We start from the raw sequence: 25969 nt of genomic DNA, 5'->3' as shown, positions 1-25969 counted from the left end.
GCGCACAGTTAACTTCACACAGTGCAGCCTGAGCGATGCATTCCCAGTAACTAGCAGCAATATTAACAATACCAATGGTCAAATACTTACCAATACTAATGATAATAGCTACTACCCATAGTAATGCAATAGTGCATCTTTGCACAAAGCTCTGAGTGTTGTTAACTGGCACAATTGAAGACAGCTTCAAATCTTTCTCAACAGATGCTATAGGCTATTTTCAAAGGACAATTATAAATTCCATTGTAAGCTGTGGTCTTATTGTAATGCTAGTTAATGTTTTGTTCAGATGAAGCTGTAGGCTACTAATTGTGTAGCCTACTATGGTTCTACTTCAGTATATGGTTCAGTAGTACTGTATATTGTTCTACTAGAATAGTCTGACTAACTTTAATGTTTTCATGTGTGGAAGGCACAAACCTGCCATGTGATTATGACTTGAATCCCATGTCAGCAACCTGCCTGCTCTGTTTTATTGTAGCCTACACATTTTAGTCAGATGTGTTGGAGAAGAAGCACTGTGAAACTTAAGTTTCCCTTTGTGCTTACTGTATTTACCCAGCGTGGGAGTTTCCAAAGTTGCATTCAAATAAAATAATCTATGTTTTTATTTGCAGATTGTGTGAATCAACCAGAGGGCAAAGCATAGAGAGGGGTGAATAGAAATGTATATATTTTTTAAGTTAGACTAATTTAAATTTTAGACTACCTCGAAGCATCGGTAACGTGTCCCACACTGTCCCACAGAAACGTACTATTTGTCCCACATTTGGTTTGCTGGGATCTGGTCATCCTACACATACTCAGCATATTGCAAAATGTAAAAAAAATAAAAATAATATTGCATCGTGACTGAAGTATTGTGATAATATAGGATTGTGGTGATTCCCACCCCTACGCACACACACACACACACACACACACTGATCAGGAGGCTGTGACAACCCACAGCAGCCCCCTTCTGCCTCACAGTTCAAGTGAAGCAGGAGAATAAGAGCTATCAGCCACACGCACGCACACGCACACACATGCACACACACGCGCGTGTGCACACACACACACTCACACACACACACACACACACACACACACACACACACACACACACACACACACACACTATTACACACACCTGCTGTACAATGGTGGTGAGCTCCAGGCAGAGCTGGATGACATTATTCCGGGTTACGGAGTAGTCTGCCACGGCAGCAAAGGGAGACCTGGAGGAACAGATGACACCGTCAGCACTGTTTCAGAGTGTTTCTGCTCCATTACATAACACACAGAGGAGATGGACAGCACAAGGTGGAGAGACATAACACACAGAGGAGATGGACAGCACAAGGTGGAGAGACATAACACACAGAGGAGATGGACAGCACAAGGTGGAGAGACATAACACACAGAGGAGATGGACAGCACAAGGTGGAGAGACATAACACACAGAGGAGATGGACAGCACAAGGTGGAGAGACATAACACACAGAGGAGATGGACAGCACAAGGTGGAGAGACATAACACACAGAGGAGATGGACAGCACAAGGTGGAGAGACATTACACACAGAGGAGATGGACAGCACAAGGTGGAGAGACATAACACACAGAGGAGATGGACAGCACAAGGTGGAGAGACATAACACACAGAGGAGATGGACAGCACAAGGTGGAGAGACATAACACACAGAGGAGATGGACAGCACAAGGTGGAGAGACATAACACACAGAGGAGATGGACAGCACAAGGTGGAGAGACATAACACACAGAGGAGATGGACAGCACAAGGTGGGAGAGACATAACACACAGAGGAGATGGACAGCACAAGGTGGAGAGACATAACACACAGAGGAGATGGACAGCACAAGGTGGAGAGACATAACACACAGAGGAGATGGACAGCACAAGGTGGGAGAGACAGACAGACACACACATTCATGTGAGGAAGACCCATTTATCCAGCGAGTAGAATGCATAATACTCTTGCTGCTACTGTAACATTAAAAAACATATTTTAGAGGGAGGTAATATTGTTAAAGCAAACTAACAGCCTAGCATACACAGATGACCAGCATACATCAATGTTATAAAGGTCATCAAATCCTCATTTATGTTTCTGGTTTTGAAATGGTGAACCTGGCATGATGACGTGTGTTTAGCTGCGACCAGCAGCTCTATAAGTCACTCTGTTGGTAGTTGGTTTTGAAATGGTGAACCTGGCATGATGACATGTGTGTTTAGCTCTGTCACTCTACCAAGTCACTCTGTTGGTAGGTAGGTTGGTTGGTCCACAAAAAGTTCACCACTCTTTAGCAGGCACAGTTCTCACCCTAGGAGGCTGAAACTTGGCATGGAGGTCAAGTGTGTGTGTGTGTGTGTGTGTGTGTGTGTGTGTGTGTGTGTGTGTGTGTGTGTGTGTGTGTGCGCGCGTGCGTGCGTGCACGTGTAAAGGTTTGTGTTCATGCCAATTGTCTAAAAGGGAGGCGGTGTGGGGGGTTCAAAAGGCAGGATGGCAGCAGGGGCAGAGGGCTGAAATCTGGCATGGAATGGAATTCACGCTTGTTTAGATAATGTATTGTATTAGCAAAATCTATTGCCAGATGCTACACGTGGATAGAGATGTAACGGTATGAAGATTTCACATCACGATTATCGTGACCAAGATTATCACGGCTATCGTGTTATCAAGGGTATTCGTAAAAAATTGCTGAAAATGTTCAAAAAGTATTGAGAGACTCACTGAAATAATTTTACAACGTTTTATATTGGAAACTCAGACCCAGAAAGGATTGATGCACTCACTGAAATCATTTCTCCAAGGCTGCACGTTTGCATCTGGGAGACTGTTGCCAACATTGGTTGATGATGGACAGTATTTACCATGTTTTTCAAAGCACTGTAATCACGGTATACCACGGTTTTAATGATAATGAAAATTTTAAACGGTACGTTATCATAAGGAATTTTATCACGGTTATCATTACAACCGGTTATCGTTACATCCCTACACGTGGATGCTGCGAATGGCATTTACAGTAACATCTCCTGGACACAGCACATCTCGAACAAGCTATGGTGACCTACCACCTCTCACCAGAGAAATAAGAGACAGGCGACTACAGCTAGCCAGACACTGCGCGAGACACCCTGAGCTGCCTGCTAGTCGAGTCATTCTGTGGGAACCAACTGATGGAAGGATGAACCCTGGGAGACCACTTAAGACCATGGTCAACACCCTAAAATAGGACTGCGGAGCTGCAAGAACCGGGGAGCTGCGGTCCCTGATGGAAGCACGAGACGTGTGGAAGGTCCGACGAAGGTCAGATGGCACTGACAAAATTGGAGGAAAAAAGGGGAAGACAACAACAAAAAAGAACTCAAATCTAAGTTAAATCAAGTCAAGTCCAACTTGATTTGGCCCATTGTGGAATTTGAGATGCAACAAGGCGGCACCATAAACTCATGATAACATAAAAACATAAGATAACAAAAGAACATGGCACATAAAAACACAAAGCTGTAGCATAAGATGACATACAGTAGCATAAAAAGAGCTTGATGGAGTCAAGATGGATTGGAGACAACAAAAATGTGGATTTTTACCTAAATATACATCACTCCGCTGTCAACAGAACCACTGACCACAAGGGGGCGGTGTGTTGTGTTTAAATCATGTCCCATAGTAATGAATGGGCTGATGTGTAGCAAATCAGATTAGTCTAATGTGAACGGGTGTTAGTGATATTGGTACAAGGACATGTTGCAACTAATGTGACTTGACGTGCAAACACAACAGAAAGTCATATTCAATGGACATCATTCAGTATACAGTCAGCAGTTATCACAGTGTAGATTCAGATCATTCAATATACAGTCAGCAGTTATCACAGTGTAGATTCAGGCAGACTGGCTGAACATTGGCTGCAGCTGAGATGGGGAGCGTTCAGAACCACAATGAAACAATGCAGTGAACAGCAAGAATGCACGCGTGCACACACATACACACACACACACACACACACACACACACACAAACACGCACACTAGTGCTGCACGATTGCACGGGAAAGGTGCGATTAGCGATTATGGTGGACAATATTGATTGCGATATAATAGACAAATTGTATCTAGGGATGTGCCGGTATGAGTTTTTGACGATATCCATCAATCAAGTTTATTGAGCAGACTCAGGGTCCATAAAAAGTACATACAACAGTTAAAAAAACACACAGGGACATAGAAGACAAAAAACAAAACTCATTGCACAAGGCACTGATACCAATATTTCCAAAGCTGGGAACCATATCTGACAGTGCTAAACTTGGGGTTAGTCAGCACTGGGATTACACAGTTCATAGACCCGTTTAGACGGCATATAAATTTATACATCAAATTCCTCAGGAGGTGTGAATTCTGGCCGTACAGAATAGTTCGCTGGCACTACTCCACCTGGGCTTGTTCAAGAGAATCCTGAAACAGTACGCAACCCGTAGTTTGTGATGGCTCTCTTTCCTAAACTTCACCCACAAGGGGGCAGTATACAACGGTGTACAAAAAGATCTAAATAGAGTGAATTTGACATAGTCACAGCACCAGTAAAATCTCCTAGCCAGCATGTTAGCCTGTGCATACAGCACGCAGCGCTGTCTATAGATGTCATCATTAGGGGTGGGGGAAAAAATCGATTCACCTAAGTATCGCGATTTTTAATGTCACGATTTTTTGGATCGATCTTTTATTCCAGAATCGATAATCGCAAATTAAAAAAAAAAAAAAAAAAAAAAAAAAAAAAAAAAAAAAAAAAATTTGGGTGCTTGCAGTCAGGCCACTCACTGAACAGCAGGCCAGGCGCCGCCTACTGGTTTACTAGTGGTTTTATTACTTTATTAGTTAGTCTGAAGTAATAATTACACTTCAGGGTTAAAGTGGGTGCATCTCATTGTAAAATTGGACCCAAATCTGGCTTCAAACGGCCCAAATTTCACGCGCGTTGGCCCATATCGGCCTGGCCTGCTTGGTATCTAATGCCCGGCCTGAATTATGATCCCAGTCCGCCCCTGTTTTTAACTATATCGCCCAGCCCTACTCATGATATATAATATACAGTCTCTAGTGTATGATTCAACTTTTCCCATGTTCTAATCTAGTGTAAAAAAGCAAACAAACTGAAAAAATAAAAGAAAAAAATAAACAAAAATCGCAATAAATCGTAATATCGAATCGCAATAATCGTAGAATCGCAATAATCGTGAATCGCAATATATATCGAATCGGCACCAAAGTATCGTGATAGTATCGAATCGGGAGATAAGTGAATCGGCACAGCCCTAGTCATCATCATCCCTCAGACGATCAGGTAAGTGTCCCAGATACTTTGTTTTACAGCAGACAGATAACATTTGCTCTGAGAGATAGAAGAATGGGAGTCTGAGGTCCTTATCCCCCTTAACCCTACAGATTAAAACCACACTCTTTTTAGCATTATATGTTATATCAAATTTAACACCATAATCACAACAAATATTGAGCAGTTGTTGAAACCCTGCACTACTGGGAGAAAAAATAGCAAGGTCGTCAGCATACATAAGATGGTTGACCACAGTGCTACCAATCATACAACCAGTGTTACATCCCGTAAGTTGGGCAGAGAGATCATCCATATAAAGGTTGAAGAGGGCAGGAGAAAGAATCCCTCCCTGGTGTACCAAAAGGAGCAGAGACTGCATCCCCCCATTTTATTCTCATACTCTGATTTGCATACCAGAAAACAAGGACCCTAATTATGGTAGCAGGCACCCCCCTTTGGCTCAATTTAACAAATAACTTTATGATTTATCCTATCAAAAGCTTTAGAAGCATCAATAAAACCTACTAAAACAGAAGAATTAGCTCTTCTATATGTTTCAACCATCTCTTTTAGAGCATAAATGCATAAATCTGTACTGTGCTTGGACTTAAAGCCGAACAGGTTGTCTGTGGTAAAAATAAAAGAATCTAATCTATCTAATAACATTTTCTCCAGTACTTTGGATAACACACTCGCTAATGCAATAGGTCGGTAGTAATCTAAACTCCCCACTTTGCCTGCTTTGTCCTTAATTACAGGGACAAGAGTAACAGCCAGCATGGATTCTGGCAAAATGCCATGGGACATAAAGGCTGTAAAACATATTGCTAGGAGGACTGCAACCTTCGGGCCTGCATGTTTTAGGTGCTCAGCGGAGATGAGATCTGAGCCACTTGCTTTATTATCAGCTAACTGGGAGATAGCTAAGTAGACCTCATTGGCTGATATTCCATCTAAGTCATAAGCGTCACAATTACCTACTTCATATAGGTCACTTTTAATACAATTAAATAAGACAGAGTAATGTTGCCTCCACAACTCAGCAATGTTACTCGCTCCAGAAACACCTTCTATGGTATTAGGTAATTAAGAGCTTTGACTTCTTTCCATATATGATAACCTTGGACAAAAATACCATGGGTTAATGTTATCACAGACTAAAATACATGAACTATATTAAAATATATTAAAACTAAATACATTTTCACTAAACAATTTTAAATAAAATTATCTTCCAAAAAAAAAGAAAACATTTTAAGAACAGAATACAGCATAGGGAGCGGGAAGGTGGGTGCTGAGGGTGCTGCAGCACCCCCTGGTGGCAAGAGATGGGATTTTCGAAATTGTTGGATTTGGCTGTCTTGTGTTTATACCACCAACAAAATGCATCAAAAAACAGTTTGTGCTTCCCAGCTCTAATCTTATTTCATATGCGCTCTCTTCAAAAGTGTTTGATTTTCATCATAATCTGGTTTTCCATAATAATAATAATAAGTTCAGTGTTTATGCCTGTGTTGCTGTCTGTTGTAGTGTAAAACGAGAGGGAGAGCAGGTGCTTACATGAAAGTGAGTGAGAAAAGGAGAAGATACTGAATAATGACATCACAACAGTATAATCCTAATGTTAATTTAAAATTAAATATTCTTCTAATATGGATGAAAGTCCAAAAAACTTCAAATTTTCTTCGACGCTGCCCTTGCGGCCATTGCTTACAGCACCCCCTACTTAATAATAGTTCCAGCGCGGCTGAGCATATATATATCGTAATTCTGCCAATAAGAGCCCGGGCGCTTATTATGCTAAATCAATTTGGACCTGGGCGGTAAAAGGAAGACAGGCGGCAATTAGAGTCAGGCGGTTATTTTCATTTTGGCATAATTGAGCCAGGCGATTATTATTTTTTGAACAGAAATGCCTGCTCAGCAAAAATGGAAAGTATCAAATTTCTTATTTAAACCAGTAAGATAGTACTTAGTACACACAAGAGGGTAGGTACAGGCAGTTTAAACCAGTGAGATAGTACTGTACTTAGTACACACAAGAGGGTAGGTACAGGCAGTTTTGAACATGCCTAGTATTGTACAATGGACTGGAATGAACGAAAACAACTGATAGCCTTCATCTTCATCGTCATCATCATCATCCAACTACCTTACGGTATCAGTTCATTGCTCTCCTCTTCTTCCTCTGCCAAACAGCCATACCTATTATTTTAAACAAGTAACATTAGCCTACCGCTCACACATTCAGTTGTTTGTGTTTCATTGGAAAGAAGTCATAGCAACGTTATTAGTCTCGCTTGCCAGATACTCCCAGCAAAGCAACATAGAAGGCACGTTAACGTAGCTACCAAGCTAACGCTAACCAAACAGCACTGCAGCACTAGACAAAACAAGTAGACTTACTAAATACCGGTAGGTAGATGCGAAGTTTCCAATACATGTCCAGTATAATGGGTATAATCCATACTGCATTTATGATCACTGTTCCGCTGAGAGAAATGCACTTTTACAAGGCACAACTGTAACATTATGCGACGTTAGCGTAAGTTGCCCACCGCTCTCGGTTAGACAGCATCTCCAGCACTTTGCCTACAGGAATCCGTACCATTAAACAATGCGGTATGCATACTTGAAACATGTCAGTTACAGCATGTATAAATAAAATATAAAACTGTCTGACAGGGGGAGAAACTTCCGCCTGACTTCCTCCAAAACATACAGTACAAAAAAACTTATTTATTCTAAAAAACGCCCCGGTGGGAAAATGAGTCAGGTGCTTATTATGCTAAATCAATTTGGACCCGGCGGTAAAGGGAAGACCCGGCGGCAATTAAAGTACAGGCGCTTATTGGAAGAATTACGGTATTTGTATAATAACATCTTTACAAATTATATAGCCATGTACTCTTCACAACATCCTGTGATATCAGTCTAGGTTTGAGACATTTGCCTGTCCCAAACATGTAAAAAAGAAACACGGGAAAAATAGAAACTGCAGCACTGTGTTACAGCACATAGAAGATGGCTCAGACTGCAAAGTTAGTTACATGTCTGTCCACTGTGTCCAGTAATGCAATGAGTAATACACCCTGTTTATTTCTTTTGTAGCGACAGATGGCCTTAAACGCCACACTCACGTGACTCTTCTTTTTTGAGAGAGGCGAGGTAACGTGCATCCAGACTTTATCGAGGGACCCTAAAGGCATCATGTGACTGGCAGTGGCTAGCTAGCAGTGGTGGCTGGTGAGCTTGGAAACAGGGGAGGAAGCTAGTGCGGCGACCGAAGGGCTTTTTTTTTTTCACGTGTGCGCGCGTGTATTTGCCATGTTTCCCATGCTGTCAAGCCTCTTAGCTTTCCACCCAGTGAGGAGCATTGCATTAGCACCCAGTGAGAGGACTACAGGACGGAACAGCACCTGGCACCTGAGGCGGTCCCAGGGAAAATATGACGTGTGCTCTGCTGCTGATACTCTCACCCACAAGCAGTTTTTGCCCAAAACGCCCAAATCTCATTTTAAATTAGCATTAGGATTAGACTGTTGTGATGTCATTATTCAGTTTTAACCATCAATAATTGTTCCTTTTCTCATTATTTCATTTCTCAGAGTAAATACTGTATATTTATTTCGAGATTTTTGTCAATTATTTGTGCTGTTATGGTTCTAATTAGCCTAGTTACTCACTTCTACACTATCTTAGATTGTGTTACTTATGGATGGCATGGAATTATAGTGAAAATAGATTATCCCCCCTTTTTGCTGGGGACCCCACTTTGAAAACCACTGGCTTAGGCTAGAACTGTTGCGAGAAGGTTTCAGGATTTATCTCTATGCATTAGGCTGTGATTACTATTTATATAAATCTATTTATTCACATAGATTCATGATATATTATGGGATACAGCCTACCTGTGACATCAATGTTTTGATTCATCCTATGATGTCTCACACTCAGGTGTGCTTTCACAAGACAGGTGTTGTCCATTCAATCAGCTAACCTGTCTTTATAATGGCTGTCTTGCACTGTTTGTATGATACTTGACAAAGTCTATGGCCGAAACTGTTGTCAAATAGCGTTAAATTACACTTAATTGCATCTGGAACGAGAGTGTGTCTTCCTGTGCACAGTGCTGCACTACTCATTTAGTTATCAACTTTGGAGCGTTATTTACCCCCCCTTCCCGACATCCTAGGTTGACATGCTTCATCCCAATCGATTCCTTATTTCTTCTACTTTCATATGATATAAAGATCACCACTCAAGCTTTAAAATTGAGCCCGCTGTCAGCTATCGATTTACAGGCCAAATTCAGTTAAAAAATGTGTGAATTTAAGGTTCGCGGGTTTTAGTATAAGAAATTACAGGATGAAACTTCAATACGACAAAAATAGCGCTGCTCGGTGAACCATTTCCACGCCGAATTTAATAGAAGGTTCGGATAACTTGAAATCAATTGACTTACTTGAATATCCGTGCTGTCTGTAGGGGAAACGCTGCAGTCAAGACGTTGCAAATATTCCAGTTTTCTGACATTGCAAAAAGCCCGTATCGCGCAGCTCAATTCTCCCCGCAACTCGAAACTCGTTTTGGTGGTAATCCAATATCAACGACTGTCTGGCTTGTGAACACTTACTGATTGATAAAAAAGTAAATAAAAATAAGAGGGAAATATGATATGCTGCTACTGTCTCAGTAAATCCTTCCTGTCAGGTCAAGCAGTGGATTTCACCTCCTTGATTCAGCGTGAGAGACCACAGACCAGGCAGTGGAACAACGTTGCCGATTTTCAGACGTATTCAGCATTGGACAATACAGAATGTCAATCAATGTCAAGCAATCTATCTATCAAACAACAACCAATTAGGGTTTCACCTGGTTTCACGGGCTAAGGGAGAGCTCCCTCCTAGCTCAATCTGATTCGTTGGAAAACACATCACTCTCACTGTTTTCTGTGAATTGCAAGTCTTTTTCAACCAATCTTATTTTTTCATTAGATAAATTACCAAATAAATCAAGCCCACAGGGCGGGTGTTTTTTTAATCCCCTCCCCCATGCTGAGACCAGGGCCAGAGTGACTCGTCTGCATGGAGCTATATAATTAATGAAAAAATGAGCGTCTGCACATAAGAAAAAACACATTTGATTGATATTTTATTATAAAAAAAAATATGAAAAATGAAAAATATAAAAATAAAAATAAAAAATATATTTTTTTTATATATATATTTTTTTATATAAAATCCCCAATCTAATAGAGGAGGACCATCCTCCTATGCCTCACTGGAAAAACCTCCTCTGCTAGCTAGGTGCTGCTGCAGGCAGCTGCGACAGTGTTTTCTCTGCTATCAACCTTGTTAATCTCGCTATATTCTTCATCACAGCGGGTCATTACCCACTGTGCACTTAAACATGCACTAGTTCTGCATAAGCACCTGCAGCACTCTCCTTATTTTACCGACTTTCTCACTAATCACACAGCTGTTTACATGTTTTTCTGAACGGCTAGTTATTAGCTAGCTGTTAGCGATCATGGATGTTCTCTTTCTCCCTCTCGGTAAGATGTTATATGTTTGTGAACCTTGCTGCGCATAATATTACTTATTTGCAGGAGTGCATGGGAGAAGTCTCCCGCTAGTGTTGATGTCCAGTGTGATGGCAGAGAAACATGTTTGCTACGTCGCGTTACAACGTTAGTTAGAGGCACACACACACACACACAAACAGACATTAGAAAAATGTAAATAATCGCACACTTTTGCGGTTATGTAATCGCACATGCTGACATCGCGATTGCGATTCGATTAATCGTGCAGCACTAACGCACACACAGTCACACATACATGCACACGCATAAACTAAGACACAAACACACACACATGCACATGCATAAACAAAAACACACACACGCAGTCACACACACACACCCACTGCATAAACAAAGACACACACACATACACCCCGTTACAGTACCTCACTTCTTTGTTCTAAAGACCCAGATTCAAATTCGGCCATAGCCTCTAGTGTATAGTGTATCCATTCTGTGCGTGCGTGTGTGTGTGTGTGTGTGTGTGTGTGTGTGTGTGTGTGTGTGCGTGTGTGTGTGTGTGTGTGATTTAGGTCATCAGTATTGAGGCTGTGTGCTATATATACGCAGGACCTAAGGCTACCCTGGTTGTTAACCATCAGGCTTCAAACCCTCAAACAACTTTGAAACAAGACGCGGGCCAGCTAAAACCTCTCTGTGGCTACAGCTAATCAGACGGTCCATGGGACATTACAGCAGTAAAAACCCCATATCGCTTTAAACATTGTAGGGACCATAAGTTTCACAAATCGTCACAGTAATAGACCACTGCAATAAACTGCCTATTGAAATCAGCTAGCATGTAATCACAGTGATTTTTGGGTTGGCGTTGGGTGAATCAGAAAAAAAAGTAGCCACCCCATTATAAGAATCCAGCGTTTTGAAAATGTTTGATATATTTGGGCACCTTTTGACATCATCAATATAAGTGGAGTGGAAAAGGTTTTGTCCTTCTACTAACCCGCCCTGTCTATGACTTCAACTCATTCTCCACCATTGGTGTCTCTAAACGTTATTTTTAAAATAAAACGCTTCCCTGCCATTGAGGTCATCGGACGGCAATAAAGCCCAATTTATGCTTTGTCTGCTGACACTTTTGAAAGTGTCGGCGAGCAGTGTCTGCTACCTGGTGAAATGTCTAGTGTCGCTGACTACTAGGGGTGTCACGATATTTTGTCGCACGATATATCGCGATATCGAAACGTCACGATATACGTATCATCAGAAAAAAATGATATCGTAAAACAAAAAAAACAAAAAAACATTTTTTTTTTTTTTTTGCTCCTGAATAATAATAGAACAAATTTAGCAGAATCAACACGCATGAGTGAGGGGGTAGACTACTACTGGCATGGCAAAACAGCTCAAGGGGTACATAAGATTACATAAGTTTAGGGACCATTGAGCATGAGTTATTTAAGAAATAGATTGTATACTTTATTTTTCTTTCACCATGCAACAAACATTTAGTTTGTGACAGTGTGACACATTCTATTGCAAGAGAAGCATTATCTTCCATGTTGTTTTATAGTTATTATAATAACAATTTCCAAAAACAGCATTTGTTTTGTATTTTGTGTATTTGAGTATTTTCCAGTATTTTCCCAGGGCTCCCTTGAAAAGAGGTTTCGATTTCAACGGGACTCACATGGTTAAATAAATGATAAATAAATACATAAAAATTATTTACTTTTGTTAAAAAGAATATTGTTAAAATATCGTATCGTATCGTTATCGTGAACCCAATATCGTGCATCGTATCGTATCGTGAAATTAGTGTATCGTGACACCCCTGCTGACTACGTCATAGTATCGCGCAAGTCTGATTGGCTATATAGACGGCACGCACTTCCTTGCTTTGGTTGGGGTCCACCCGCTAGTTTTCGCTCGATTGAAATGAATGAACGTGTCCCCGCTATTTTTATCAGATGATGTATGACTCCGTGAAAATCACAAAGAACGTCGTGACCGATTTCCCAGAGAGAGAGGTGAGTTGTGTGCTGTTTATATGCGGCTGCAGCCAAGTATGTTACATCTTGCCTCCGAGGTGGTTTCACTGTGCATTTCGTTCCCTCTCATCTCATGACTGTCTGCAGCTGCTTATAGCGTTCGGGTGTCACGTGACCGCTGAACCGAGGCGAGCGTCTTCTGAAGTATAAATGCAACACCATGAGCAACACTTTCTTTTTCGTCTGCGACCATCTGCTGAGCGACACTTTATAATAAGTATAAATTAAGCTAAAGTGTTTTCACCGTCATGTGATAGATGGCTCTCTTACTCACCTTGTGAAATAGTACAGCACGTCTAAGGGTACAGGAACGACCACGATTGTCTAACAAAACCAGGAAGCAGAAAAAAGCAACAATCTCCCATCAGAAAAGGTCCATAGCACAGCTCCATGGCACGGCTCAAACGCTGGTCCAGCAGCTTTTATCGATACGGGATTGGACTCCATTACAGCAGGAAGGGGGGGGGGGGGGGGCAGCCTGTCACTCGAACGTGAAGGATTTTGTTTTCACCACGCACCACGCAACCTGCACGCAACACGTCCACAAGTCACTTGTCCTCAGGAATTAGTAATCCAGTTCCTAAACTCGACGCCGTGTAAATTTCAGCCGGTAGATTGCTCCTGACATACAGTAGGCTACACCAGGGGCGGACTGGGATCATAATTCAGGCCGGGCATTAGATACCAAGCAGGCCAGGCCGCTACGGGCCGACGCGCGAAAAATTTGGGCCGTTTGAAGCCCAATTTGGGCCGTTTGAATCCCAATTTGGGTCGTTTGAAGCCAGATTTGGGCCGTTTGAAGCCCAATTTGGGCCGAGTCCAATTTTACAATGAGATGCACCCACTTTAACCCTGAATAAAGTAATAAAACCACTAGTAAACCAGTAGGCGGCGCCTGGCCTGCTGTTCAGTGAGTGGCATGACTGTGGGCACCAAAACATTTTTTTTTTTTTTTTTGCAGGCCAGGCCAGGCCAGGCCACCGGGCATTTGCCCGACGTGCCCGATTATGCAGTCCGCGCCTGGGCTACACAGACAACCAGTCGCCCCCCTATCCCTGTGCAAGACGAACGCGCGACCCGGCTCGCCTCTCTCAAAAGCGGGGTGAATCTCTTTTCTCACACCGGTGTTGCAGTGAAAGCTGTGCCACCAAATCATTATGGGGATCATAGTTGAGTATAACACTGGCCAGTATCCGCCATCAAAGGCATTTATTTGAGTCAGGAGCCGTGAAGATGACTTAATTTACAATAATGCCTTTTCCTCCGCTTTCTGGTCACAGAGTGGTGTTTTTGGTGAAAACGACATTTGTGTCGATAACTAAAGAACGGATCGGTTCTTTAGGTAGAATCAAACTTCTTTTTCATATGAAAGTCGAGGCTCTCTTCTTTCTTTTGGGATATTCAGTCTTTATGTAGTCATAGAAGAAAATATTCTGTGGGTCTTGGAAAATTAATGAAAATGATCAAAAACCCTGGCGGTGGCTAGTGACTTTTTCTGAAAAATTGTGGCGGCTAATGAGTTAACAAATAACGCTCACTTTCACCAGGGACCTCTGATTTTCATGGTCTCATTTCTCCCAATCTTCTCCCATAATTTAATCAAATTAGCAAAACTGCTACTTTGCTATGCAGTCAGTAAAATATGTCACACAAAAAATCTAGTCTTCATGGTTCTGTTATTAATTTAGGAGGGATTTGGAGTTCAAAAGAAAAACTGCAAGTTTCAGTTGTGTAGAAGGACGAGCTCACCTTTCACTGACAGTTTTAAAGGGTAAGTGTTTGCTCATTGATTGATGTGTGGAGCGTAGGGAGTTTGAAATAAAATCTGTCACCACAAAGAAACAGTGAAGCATATAAAGAAGGCGGTGACATGGCAAAGATATGAAGGATGATACTGCACACTGTTCCAGAAAATGGAAAGCCTTGTCTAAAACTACAATATTAATGAATACCAATCATTATATAATAATTAGTGAAGAATCCTCATGAATACTCATCACATAACATTTCACTATACTAATAATGCATGTGCAAAATGTGGGCACCTGCTAAGCAAAATAGTTTTGTTTGTTAGTGTTTTGACTAATTTAAAGACAGAGAAAAAGAAAGTTTTGTGTCCGAATGTGAGACACCGTCATTGTCTCCCAGCCAATAAAGGAGAAGTCTGGTCTGCCAAACTGCATGTTTTTTTGTTTAGTTTTAGTTTAGTTTTAGTTTTTTTCCAGAGAAGACATTTAAATACCGTAAATTCTGGACTATAAGCCGCGGCTTTTTTCCCGTTTTTTGGCCTTTTTTGGCCCCTGCGGCTTATATAACGGTGCGGCTTATCTATGGATTTTTTCAAAAAAAAAAAAAAAAAAAAAAAAAAAATCTCTCTTTTTTAGCACTCTTTCTAACTATAAATCCACTTCTGTTTTAATTTCCTCTCTTGCCCTCTTTTCACCACACCGCGGACACTGTGTGCACTGTAAAAAACAACACAGGTGGTGTTGTGTTATGTTGTTTTGTTGAAATGTTAATAAATGGGAGCTTCCTCAAACAGCCATCTCTTTCCCGACAATCCCCTCTGTGCATGAACCCTTACATATGGTAATTAAACATTAAAACACAATAAAAAAAAAAAAAAAAGTTATTGAATGTGTATAACCTATTTTACAGACCCATTAGGTGGCGACAGTGCTCTCCAGATTAGAGAAAGTTGAGGGAAAAAAAGCAGAAAAAGCCCCGTGATGAAAGAGAAACCGATGCATGAGCCAGAGCGGCACAGATTGCTCTGGCTGCCTGGAGCCAACGTTAGCTGTGAACAGCAGTCAATCCGCTCCCACAAATGTCTCTGTCTCTGCTGCATAGCTTCTCCACACGATTAGCCGCCAGAAAATAAAACCAATTTTCAGTGTCGCGCTGGGAGCCGGCGCACAAGGCTGAGCGCTCCGAAAATAGACTGGGTGCAGCGCACTTTGAAACGCGCAGCAGAAAGCCTATAATCGGACGCAGCTTCATCCCAGCTCACAACCGAAACCCCAGAAACGCAGACGAACGCGAGCCCCATCCAGACTCCCCCGACGAGTGGCCGCCATCTGAACGTGGATCCGTGAGGCAGCAGAGCCTGCCATAGCAGGCAGCAGAGACTCGCCTGACACATGCAGCAGCCAGCACAGCGAGCAGAGCCACCAGAGACACTCCCACGGAGGAGGAGTTTGGAGTTGAGGGGTGTGTGGGTGCTGTTTATTGAAGGAAATTACTGTTCAGATGTTTCAGGTCAGAAAATATTAGTTTCAGAGTCAGTGATTTGCTTGAAATGCTTCATTTCACAAAAGGCTCAATATCTCAGCTTCTAGATGGAAACGCCTGTTTTTGCTGTTTTTGACCTATCTTCTCCGGCTGATAACTAAAGAACGGAAAATGATATCAATAAACTTTTTTTTGCTGCTGATACAATAGAGTCTCATCGTTCTTTGTGCGTGTTCGGTGTTTACATAATATCACACAATATTCTGTGGGCCTCGAGAAATCACTGAAAATGCTCTGAATCTCTGGCACTGGGAGCGTCCGTTCTCCAAAAGTGGCTGGCACTCAATGAGTTAATTATTATTATTATTTTTTTATTATATATACTTTTCCCTAAATATTCCATGTTTTTTTATGGTCCTGGTGTTATTTTTGCTCAAAATGTCTAAAACTAATTTTAAATCTGTTAAAATCTATTGTGTACCTTCCCTTTTATTGCTGTGCATTTCAAAGCAGTTGAACACTCGGCTCTAACGACCTCTCCGGCCTTACAGAGGTACTGAGGATAGGCACTACCTACCTCCAACGAGGCCTTCATACAAGTCTGCACATGCATATTGCCTTCCTTGTGTATTTCATGGCACCGAGCAGAGCCAGGGTCTGCACGCCGGCTCTGTGCCGACCCTGCCGGGCATTGGTTGATTTCTGTGTGGGCTGACTGGCATTGGTTTATCTGTGTGTGGGCGGGTCAAAATGATGTGTCAGTCACTGCTGCATGGCCAAGTTTGAATGCAGAAGCTAGCGGGACAAAATTATGTCGATTGAACACCTGCAGGGGTTTTAGTAAGTTGGATTTCCAACAAAAATTTGATATTAAAAATGGCAGACCAACACCAGCTCTACTCGAACTGTATCAGTTTCAACGCGTGAAAGGACGGAAGGCACAGAATGTAAAAAGGTCTTTCCAGCGAGAGTGGTATGAACGAAAGGAATGGCTGTGTGGTTCAGCTATATTCAACAGCAAATTGCACTCAAGACATTCGGGAATTCCACACGGATTGACCTGGCTCTAAATGAAGCGCGTAAACAACAAATCTCCGTGCACAACGCTAAGGTAAAGGAAAATCGTGAGACACACACACACACACACGGCCTCTCTCTCTTCCTCTCCTGCTGTTTATCTGATTGCTGACAAGTTATGCTATGCTGTTATCATCCGCGTAGTTGAGTTAATCAGTAATTGTGAACCAGGCGCTTTATTTGATTTTCTCCTGATAACCTCATTGTAAAACGGCACCACAACAGAACAGTGTAATCCTAATGCTAAATTAAAACGAGATATTCCTCTCAATCTGTCTTCAAACGGCAGAAGAAAACAAAACACACAAATTGGGGCACCTGCCTACCCAGCCACTGACCTCACCGCACGTCACTGTATTACAGTGACATACTGCATGCTAATTTGGCTCTGCTGTATGATATTCAAGAAGCAGTGGTGTCTGCAGCCTATTAATGTAGGATGCTAGCCCAACATACAGTAAAGCACAAGCTGTTCCAGATCATTAGGGCCCACTAATGCAGTGGTTCCCAAATGGAGTGCCGTGAGGCAAGACCAGGTGTGCCGTGAGGCAAGACCAGGTATGCCGTGAGGCAAGTCCAGGTGTGCCATGAGGTAAATCCAGGTGTGCCGTGAGGCAAGTCCAGGTGTGCCGTGATGCAAGTCCAGGTGTGCCGTGAGGCAAGTCCAGGTGTGCCATGAGGCAAGTCCAGGTGTGCCATGATGCAAGTCCAGGTGTGCCATGAGGCAAGTCCAGGTGTGCCATGATGCAAGTCCAGGTGTGCCGTGAGGCAAGTCCAGGTGTGCCATGATGCAAGTCCAGGTGTGCCATGAGGCAAGTCCAGGTGTGCCATGATGCAAGTCCAGGTGTGCCGTGAGGCAAGTCCAGGTGTGCCATGAGGCAAGTCCAGGTGTGCCATGATGCAAGTCCAGGTGTGCCGTGAGGCAAGTCCAGGTGTGCCGTGAGGCAAGTCCAGGTGTGCCATGATGCAAGTCCAGGTGTGCCGTGAGGCAAGTCCAGGTGTGCCGTGAGGCAAGTCCAGGTGTGCCATGAGGCAAGTCCAGGTGTGCCATGATGCAAGTCCAGGTGTGCCGTGAGGCAAGTCCAGGTGTGCCATGAGGCAAGTCCAGGTGTGCCATGAGGCAAGTCCAGGTGTGCCATGATGCAAGTCCAGGTGTGCCATGAGGCAAGTCCAGGTGTGCCATGAGGCAAGTCCAGGTGTGCCATGAGGCAAGTCCAGGTGTGCCATGAGGCAAGTCCAGGTGTGCCATGAGGCAAGTCCAGGTGTGCCATGAGGCAAGTCCAGGTGTGCCGTGATGCAAGTCCAGGTGTGCCATGAGGCAAGTCCAGGTGTGCCATGATGCAAGTCCAGGTGTGCCGTGAGGTAAGTCCAGGTGTGCCGTGAGGCAAGTCCAAGTTTGCCGTGAGGCCAGTCTAGGTACAGTATGCCGTGAGGCAAGTCCAGGTGTGCCCTGGGATTTTGTGACAACCAGGGTTTAAATGGAGCTGCCAGGGGCCATCAACTAAAAGGGGATTCAGACAGCTATAGATTTATTATGAAACATATACAATTATGTCGCTATTCAAATGATTAAACCTTGAAATGATGTGCAAAAGGTCCCAAAACACTTTATGAAAAAATCATTTTCAATCTATGACACCCCTGCGTTGTACAGATGAATGGACTATTCCTTCTCTAGTGGGGTTTAGCCTGCATGCGTAGCGCTTGAAGCAGAATTGGTTCATTATAGAGATACTGTATGTCACCGCAGGCTCCGCCAATTATATAGATTATTTGGACAATGATACCATATTCGCTGGTATGATAAAGTCTGCCACGATATGATTTTGATTCAATTCAGGGGTCTGAGATCGATATGAGGCGATATATGACACAATCAGCTACAAAATGTAATACATTACAATACATTACATTACGTCATTTAGCAGACGCTTTTGTCCAAAGCGACTTACAATATCACAATTTGTCAACAGTACAGAAAACAACTATGCACAGCACCATGTAGGAAGTAGTTAGAGAAGGAATAAGTAACATGTAGCATTAGTAGTTTTTTTTTTTTACTAATAATATACTAATAATGAAGTAATACTTCATTAAATGGCGATGAAGACTTTTTAAGGGCCTTAATCATCCCTAAATTGATTAATCAACTTTTAATACTTTTCAAGACCCAACAGATAACCTGTCTGTAAGCTGTGCAACCCAATTTCAGAAGATGACACTTTTTTTTTTTTTTTTCTTTTTTTTACCTTTATTTATACAGGGGGAGTCTCACTGAGAGCAATGCTCTCTTTTTCAGGAGTGCCCTGTTCACATTCACACACACATTCATACCTGGAAGCTGACCAGTACAACCACAGTCTAATCTGCTGGCCACTGATCAGCTCCACTGGAGCAGTTGGGGTTAAGGGCCTTGCTCAAGGGCACCTCAGTGGTGGTAATGAGGGAGGGGCAAGCGCTGCCTTTTCACTTTCCCCACCCATATTTATCCTGCCGGTTCCGGGGATTGGACCGATGACCTTCCGGTCACAAGCTCGCTTCTCTAACCATTGGGCCACCATGGTTAATGTGTAGATGGAGGATTTACACTAATAGGAAATCACAGAAAGTGTGGACCAAAGCAGCTCAAAAGGCAAAAGTATTCAAAGTGAAAAAACGGTGGAGCTACTAGGAGTATTTTTATATAGCAATATTTAATACGAAGTAATATATCTGTGTACAAGCAGTTACAAATCAGAATATATCTTCAAAGTTACTACGGGCAAACAAAACGCAACGCGTTTCAACCACGCAGGTCTTCCTCAGGCAATGTTCACTAATAAAACACAGGGCTCTATCATCGCAAAGGTGGTCATTTCGCGTTAGCGCCCATTTTGCAGCCGAATAGCGCCGCGTGCAACGCTAAATGTGGGCGTAGTGCCCCACTGTGCTTGGCATCACCTCGGCGCAAACCTCCATATATGCCCAAAACTTTTCACAGGTGTGATCATGTCCATCCCCCTGTCTGTGACAGCCTGGCAGATGAGACGCAGGGCTCTATCTTCCGGCAGGCGCTATCCCCTAATAGCGCTTTGCGCACCTGTTTGCACGTGCCTTAAGGCACGGAAGATAGCATTCCACCTTGCGCCGTCCGCCAGGTGTTCTGCCGAGTTTTGCTCCCCCGCAGAGCAGCAAAAAAAAGCATCCCCACCTCACGGGAGCATACTGTAATGATTTATACAGACATGTAACTGTTTAAAAGTTATATAATTGTCTGGTAGACGTGACCTCCCTGATTTCTAAGTTAAAACAGCCCCGAAATATGTTGGGGATGCAATTCTCGGCCGGGATGTGGAAAGGTTCACGGCAGGTGTCGCAAGCGCAAATTAGAGCCGTGCCAAAATCATCTGCGCCCCAAAATGCCTGCGCAAACGGGATTTGGGCAGTCTTAACACGTTCACTGCCAATGGCGAGTTGACTCGTCAACACAATCCAGCGGTTCACTGCCAATGACGAGTTGAGACGTCAAAAAATATATATTTTTTTTTTGACGGTGCTACGTGGATCAATGCCCCCCACGTCTCCTATAAAAATATTGGAAGTATTGAATGTGTATAATCTATTTTACCGACCAACTAAGTGGCGACAGTGCTCTCCCGACAGAGAGAAAGCCAACCAAAAACAGCCGCGGGAGCAAGCCATTCTCAAGGAAATGGCTGGGCGAAAACGCTTTCGATTTCACACACACACACACACACACACACACACACACACACACACACACACACACACACACACACACACACACACACACACACACACACACACACACACACACACACGCACACACACACACACTCGAGTACCTTTGAGCATAAATAAGACCAGAATCGCAAAAGCTTCATCAAAGCTCTCAACCGCCCGTTTTACAGTAATCCAGACTCGCAGCAAGATGACGAGCAGCAGCAGCAGCAGCAGCAGCAGAGTGGAGTAGGCTACGCCTCAAGATTGGAAGAAGGGGATCGCGAAGGAATTTCTCTCCCGTGTCTAACCCCCCCCCCTCGCCTCTCCTCTCCTCTTCCCCGCTCCTGCGATTCCCTTCTCTTTTTTTGGGATCTGTGTCTCTGTGAGGCAACAGAAACTCGCCTGTGACAAAACACAATACAGTATACAGACTTGCCCAAGGGCACCCATAATCACAGGCACGTGAGGTGGTTCTAAAAATCCATTTATCTCAAAACTCTCTGAAAATCTCTGAAACCATGCTGTACTCAACGGCTAATATCTACATAACTACTAACTCTACAAACTAACTCTTTTAGACAGAGAAAGCACACATTCTATTAGTACTTTTGTGAACTTTGTGTTCACAAAGTCCAAACAGAAAAGAATCCTCGGCTCTTGTAAAATGAGCCAGAATCCTCAAAAAAACCCTCTGGCAGAAGCTAACTACAGTATTGAAAAACGGCTGGCAGTGAATGTGTTAACTCATTCTCTGCCAAAGACGTACCCGGACGTACTTTTAACAATGGCGTTCTGTGCCAAAGACGTACTCGGACGTACTTTCATGTTTTGGCTGTTTACATTACATCAGACACTTTCCCAGCCTGTGACATTGTTTCAAGTCAAACTGATAAAAGGAACCCGCTAGTTTAGTATTTATGGGTGGAGCCTGTGGTCGAAACAGAGTCCGATCCAGAGTTCTCGGCTGGCGACAATGGCGAGGAAGACGCCAGCGTTTTTGTTATTGCTCCACGACGGAGCGCCATGGCGACGAAGGCTCCCCTTCACAGCGTTCTGACAGATGAATCGGAGGAGGAGAAATGGGTGCCACTTGGAGAGAGCGATGACGATGGTAAAAAGTAGCCTATTTTTTGTATCGCGTTTGAGATGAAATGATCACACACACAACATTCGAGTATAATTGTCACGCATTGTTTATAACTTATGCCGCTGGCATGACTCGCTTCACGTTTCCTCTTGCCAGCTCTCCCTCTCAAGGGGGAGCTCTGTAACACTCAAGGGAGGGGGAATCACATGGATACGTCAAACGCGTCAAACCGCGTCACACACCCGTCCCCAGCAACCAAGGCGAAACATGTGTCACATAAACATTTCAAAGTTTACAGCACTAACGTAGCTATTGTGTGATCTTCTGTGCTAACGTTAGTTATGAGAGGTAACGTGACAGCAGGTAACGTTACAGCACTCGTTATTCCTGTGTGTGTGTGTGTGTGTGTGTGTGTGTGTGTGTGTGTGTGTGTGTGTGAGAGAGAGAGAGAGTGTGTGAGTGTGACCACATAAGGGTTCGTTCCATTTGTTTATGCTTTTATCAAGCTAAGCTAAAAATCCACATGGCAACTGTAAAATACATTCTCTTATTTTTTATTTTTTATTTATTTATTTGGGAAAACAAATACTGTATATGTCTGATGTGTCACTGAGGCAAAAAATAAAAAGCTCAAAAGAGAGTTCTGCTTGAAACGGTGTCCTTCACTAAAAACCTCTTTTTCTCATATTTCTGTCCAAAGGAGGGCATTTTTAGTGAAAACAAGCTAACTTCCACTGCTTGTAACTAAACAAGGAAACATGGGAGAGTTTCAGTTTTTTACAAGGGGTAAGAAGAGAGTCTCTGCTTTATTGTGAGATATGTTGTGTAATTTTATTCCTAGCACAGAATATTCTGTGGGTCCTGGAAGATCAGGAAATATGCTCAAAATCCTGGCACTGGGAGCACACAGACCGAAATGACCCTGGCAGAGAATGAGTTAACTACCAGAATTATTCACTGGCGTGGCCAGGCAAGGCTGGGCATTACGTCAATCAAAACCAATCAGATTCCCGTCTTGCAATGGCTGTTTGCGCGAGGCATGCAATATGCTGTAATACTCTCCATGCATAATAGAGTGTACTCACTCGTGCGAGGACAGACGGAGCTTATATACAGATCATCTGTGGTGCCAACGACCCTTCGGGTTATGGAGGTAAATAGCCTTGTCCAACAAGTTTTCTCAATTCATTTCCCTCTTTGCGATGTGATAAAAGTTTCTCAGTGAGTTATAGTTGATTGCGTCACTGAATTATCTGCTAATACCCAATTTTAGCAGCATAATTTGATGTCTAGGCTGTGCGTAATGACATCTCCAAAAGGAATTCTACTTTGCACTGCACTGCGCTAGACGGAGATTACGGGTGCGCTCCGAGAGCGCGAGGTATTTGCGCATAAGAGGTCCTTTTCAAAGCTCTTAGCGCAAAGTAATTGCGCGCTGCCGACGATAGGGTAATGCCATATATCCCACATTTTAGCGCTGAAACGCCTACTTTGGCTTGTGGCAGCCAATGCCCAGTACAATTATCACAGGCATGCACTTGTGTCCGCCCCCAATTTGCATTGCGCACGGCGTTAAATGAGCGCAAATGCTAAATTAGCGCTTTTGGGAAGATAGAGCCCGCAGCTTCCTCCTTGCTGAGTGCAGGGTGCTTTTACTGAGACATAGGGCAAGGGGAATTAGAGATAAGAAAGGCAGACTTCTACAACAGCATGAGTGAATACTGGATTCTGATTGGCTAGCAACAGTGGTAAATACGCCAACAATCTACAGTTCGGCTCCAACCGCAGTATCACTCCGCTCCCTGATGCTGACTCCGCTCCCTGTGCTGACTCCGCCCACTGTTAGCCTGTCAGTCTGCAAATCTCTAACAAGGAAATGGATGGATTGAGTTTTGAGCAGTGGTTAGATGAAGATGAAGGTGAAGTGAACAAAGAACGACATGGTGAAATTGGGGAGAGAGAACTGGCTGAGCTTGAGTTGTCACGAGTTCGGACTAGCGGGAGGTCGGACTAGCGGGAGGTCGGACTAGCGCCCGGACCCCGAACCTGGGACTGTCAAACAAACAAACGCCCTCTGCCGTCACCAGATATCAACACACCACCACCAAAACGGGCTGCTTTAGATAACTGTTTAAATAACTGTACTTTTACAGGCAATGTATCAATAACTGTGAATCCCGTTAAGGAATAGGTTAGTTGTTTTTTGGCTCAAAGGCAACTAAATGTTTAGTGCAATCATTGATCTTGTGTATGGAACTATATTCTGTGGCGGAAGGATAAATGTATTCTGAAACCAGTAATGATTGTAAATAATGAATTGGATGTTACAATTGTGTATTTTTTATATTATTTGGTAGCTGTTGTAGAAAACAAATTTACCACTCGAGGTCGGGGTTTGTGGCCACATTTACCACTGGTACAGGGTTTATAGCACTCGGCTTCGCCTAGTGCCACAACCCTGTACCAGTGGTAAATGTGGCCACAACCCCCTCCCCCTCGTAGTAAATTTGTTAATTGATACATGACAAGCAGGCCAATAGTTTCCTAAAGCACAATGCTACAAATGACAGTGAAAATAATCCATCTGGGGGAAGGCAATTCTGGGCAAGTGAAAAAAAACAAAACAAGAATGAACAAGTTCAGATCAAATATAGATAAACAATATTCTATTTGAAAAACATCAAAGGGCTGCCGCTCAGTTACGCAGTGGATATCCCCATGGTGTTATTATGTCCCAAAGCATGTGCTTACTGTAATTAGATGTTTCATTCATATAGGCTACATATACATGTACAAATATTTGTTTCTTTAATAGGGTAGGGATGTGTCCGAATTTTATTCTATCTTATTTCAATAGCCTATATCAGAATTGTCCACTCGGGTTAAGCTATTGACTGCGGTCATGCCATCGACGCTGGGGAGAAGCTGGTCTTGCATGCGTGCAATTGCAGGGAAAGAGGTTACTGTATAGGCTACTGGCCGGCACAACTTTATCAAAAGTAATCTACTGTTACTGTATACACATAACACCGCAGACCTGTATGGTCAGGAATTATGTAGCCTAATAAAACCATGACAAATGAATTCTCATTTTTAAATCAAGGTGAGTGTTTTTCTGCAATGTATAGGCTATAGTTGAAAATCAACGTGGCATTCTGAAGAAGGGGGGAGTGTGTGCGCGCGTGAGGTTTGGAGAGAGAGGGACATCCATGCCATGCTTAATGTATCCAAGCCAGGAGTTGCCCTGCACTGCGCTCAGGCACAGTGGGCTTTTTAGGGCTAAGACCTGCTATTAGGTGCTCTTAACATTGTGCACACGCAAGGACTTTGCAGCCAGCATTTAGGGCGGACACGCATGGTTTGGCATGGGCGACGCCCAAACCTGTGTTTACGGTCGGAACATGGTGATGGTATCATCTTTGCCAGAGTGCAAAATGACACTTGCGGGAGGCAGACGATAGCATAAGAGGCGCGCCAAGGCCAGTATTTTGTGCGGATGTGGTACACTCAAAATGTTTGATGTATGTATGTCTGATTTACTGGTAACATTATTGTTTACAAATGGCCATTGCTATTTTAAATACTTTTTGACTATTTTATTTTGGTTATTTGTGCATGTCAATATTGAGGTTGAAATCCAGAGTAATTAATATCACATTTGCTGTGAAAAGAATCGTTAGTCTATCAGGAAGTGGAGAGCGGAGGTAGTGTTTCCTCGGTTTCGTAAGGTGTGGCTTTCCGCCCAACTTCAGACGTGAATTGGGAAGACAAGCTGATGGTTTGTGTGTTCACTCCTCCGCCTTTCATCTGTGTTTTACAGAGGGTGCAAACACCGAACACAAATTCATTTGTTACCTCCGTACCTGCCCTGCAGTACCGGTAACACGGACACGCCTGGGCCACGCCTACA

At 43.2% G+C, this 25969-nt stretch overlaps 1 protein-coding gene across 1 annotated transcript in view; it reads right to left on the bottom strand.

Annotated features, from left to right (window-relative positions):
* The window catches only part of cnksr2a (connector enhancer of kinase suppressor of Ras 2a), a gene marked incomplete at both ends in the record, with an annotated part of 187002 nt that overhangs the window by 97866 nt on the left and 63167 nt on the right, over positions 1-25969 (bottom strand). The window contains one exon of the mRNA XM_083652157.1: positions 1133-1220. Coding sequence (XP_083508283.1) covers positions 1133-1220 — 88 coding nt within the window. The remainder of the gene's footprint in view (positions 1-1132; positions 1221-25969) is intronic.

Source organism: Poromitra crassiceps (assembly GCF_964638095.1).
Source record: "Poromitra crassiceps genome assembly, chromosome: 2".
NCBI classification, from domain to species: Eukaryota; Metazoa; Chordata; class Actinopteri; order Beryciformes; family Melamphaidae; genus Poromitra; species Poromitra crassiceps.
This window is presented reverse-complemented; position numbering and strand designations above follow the sequence as displayed.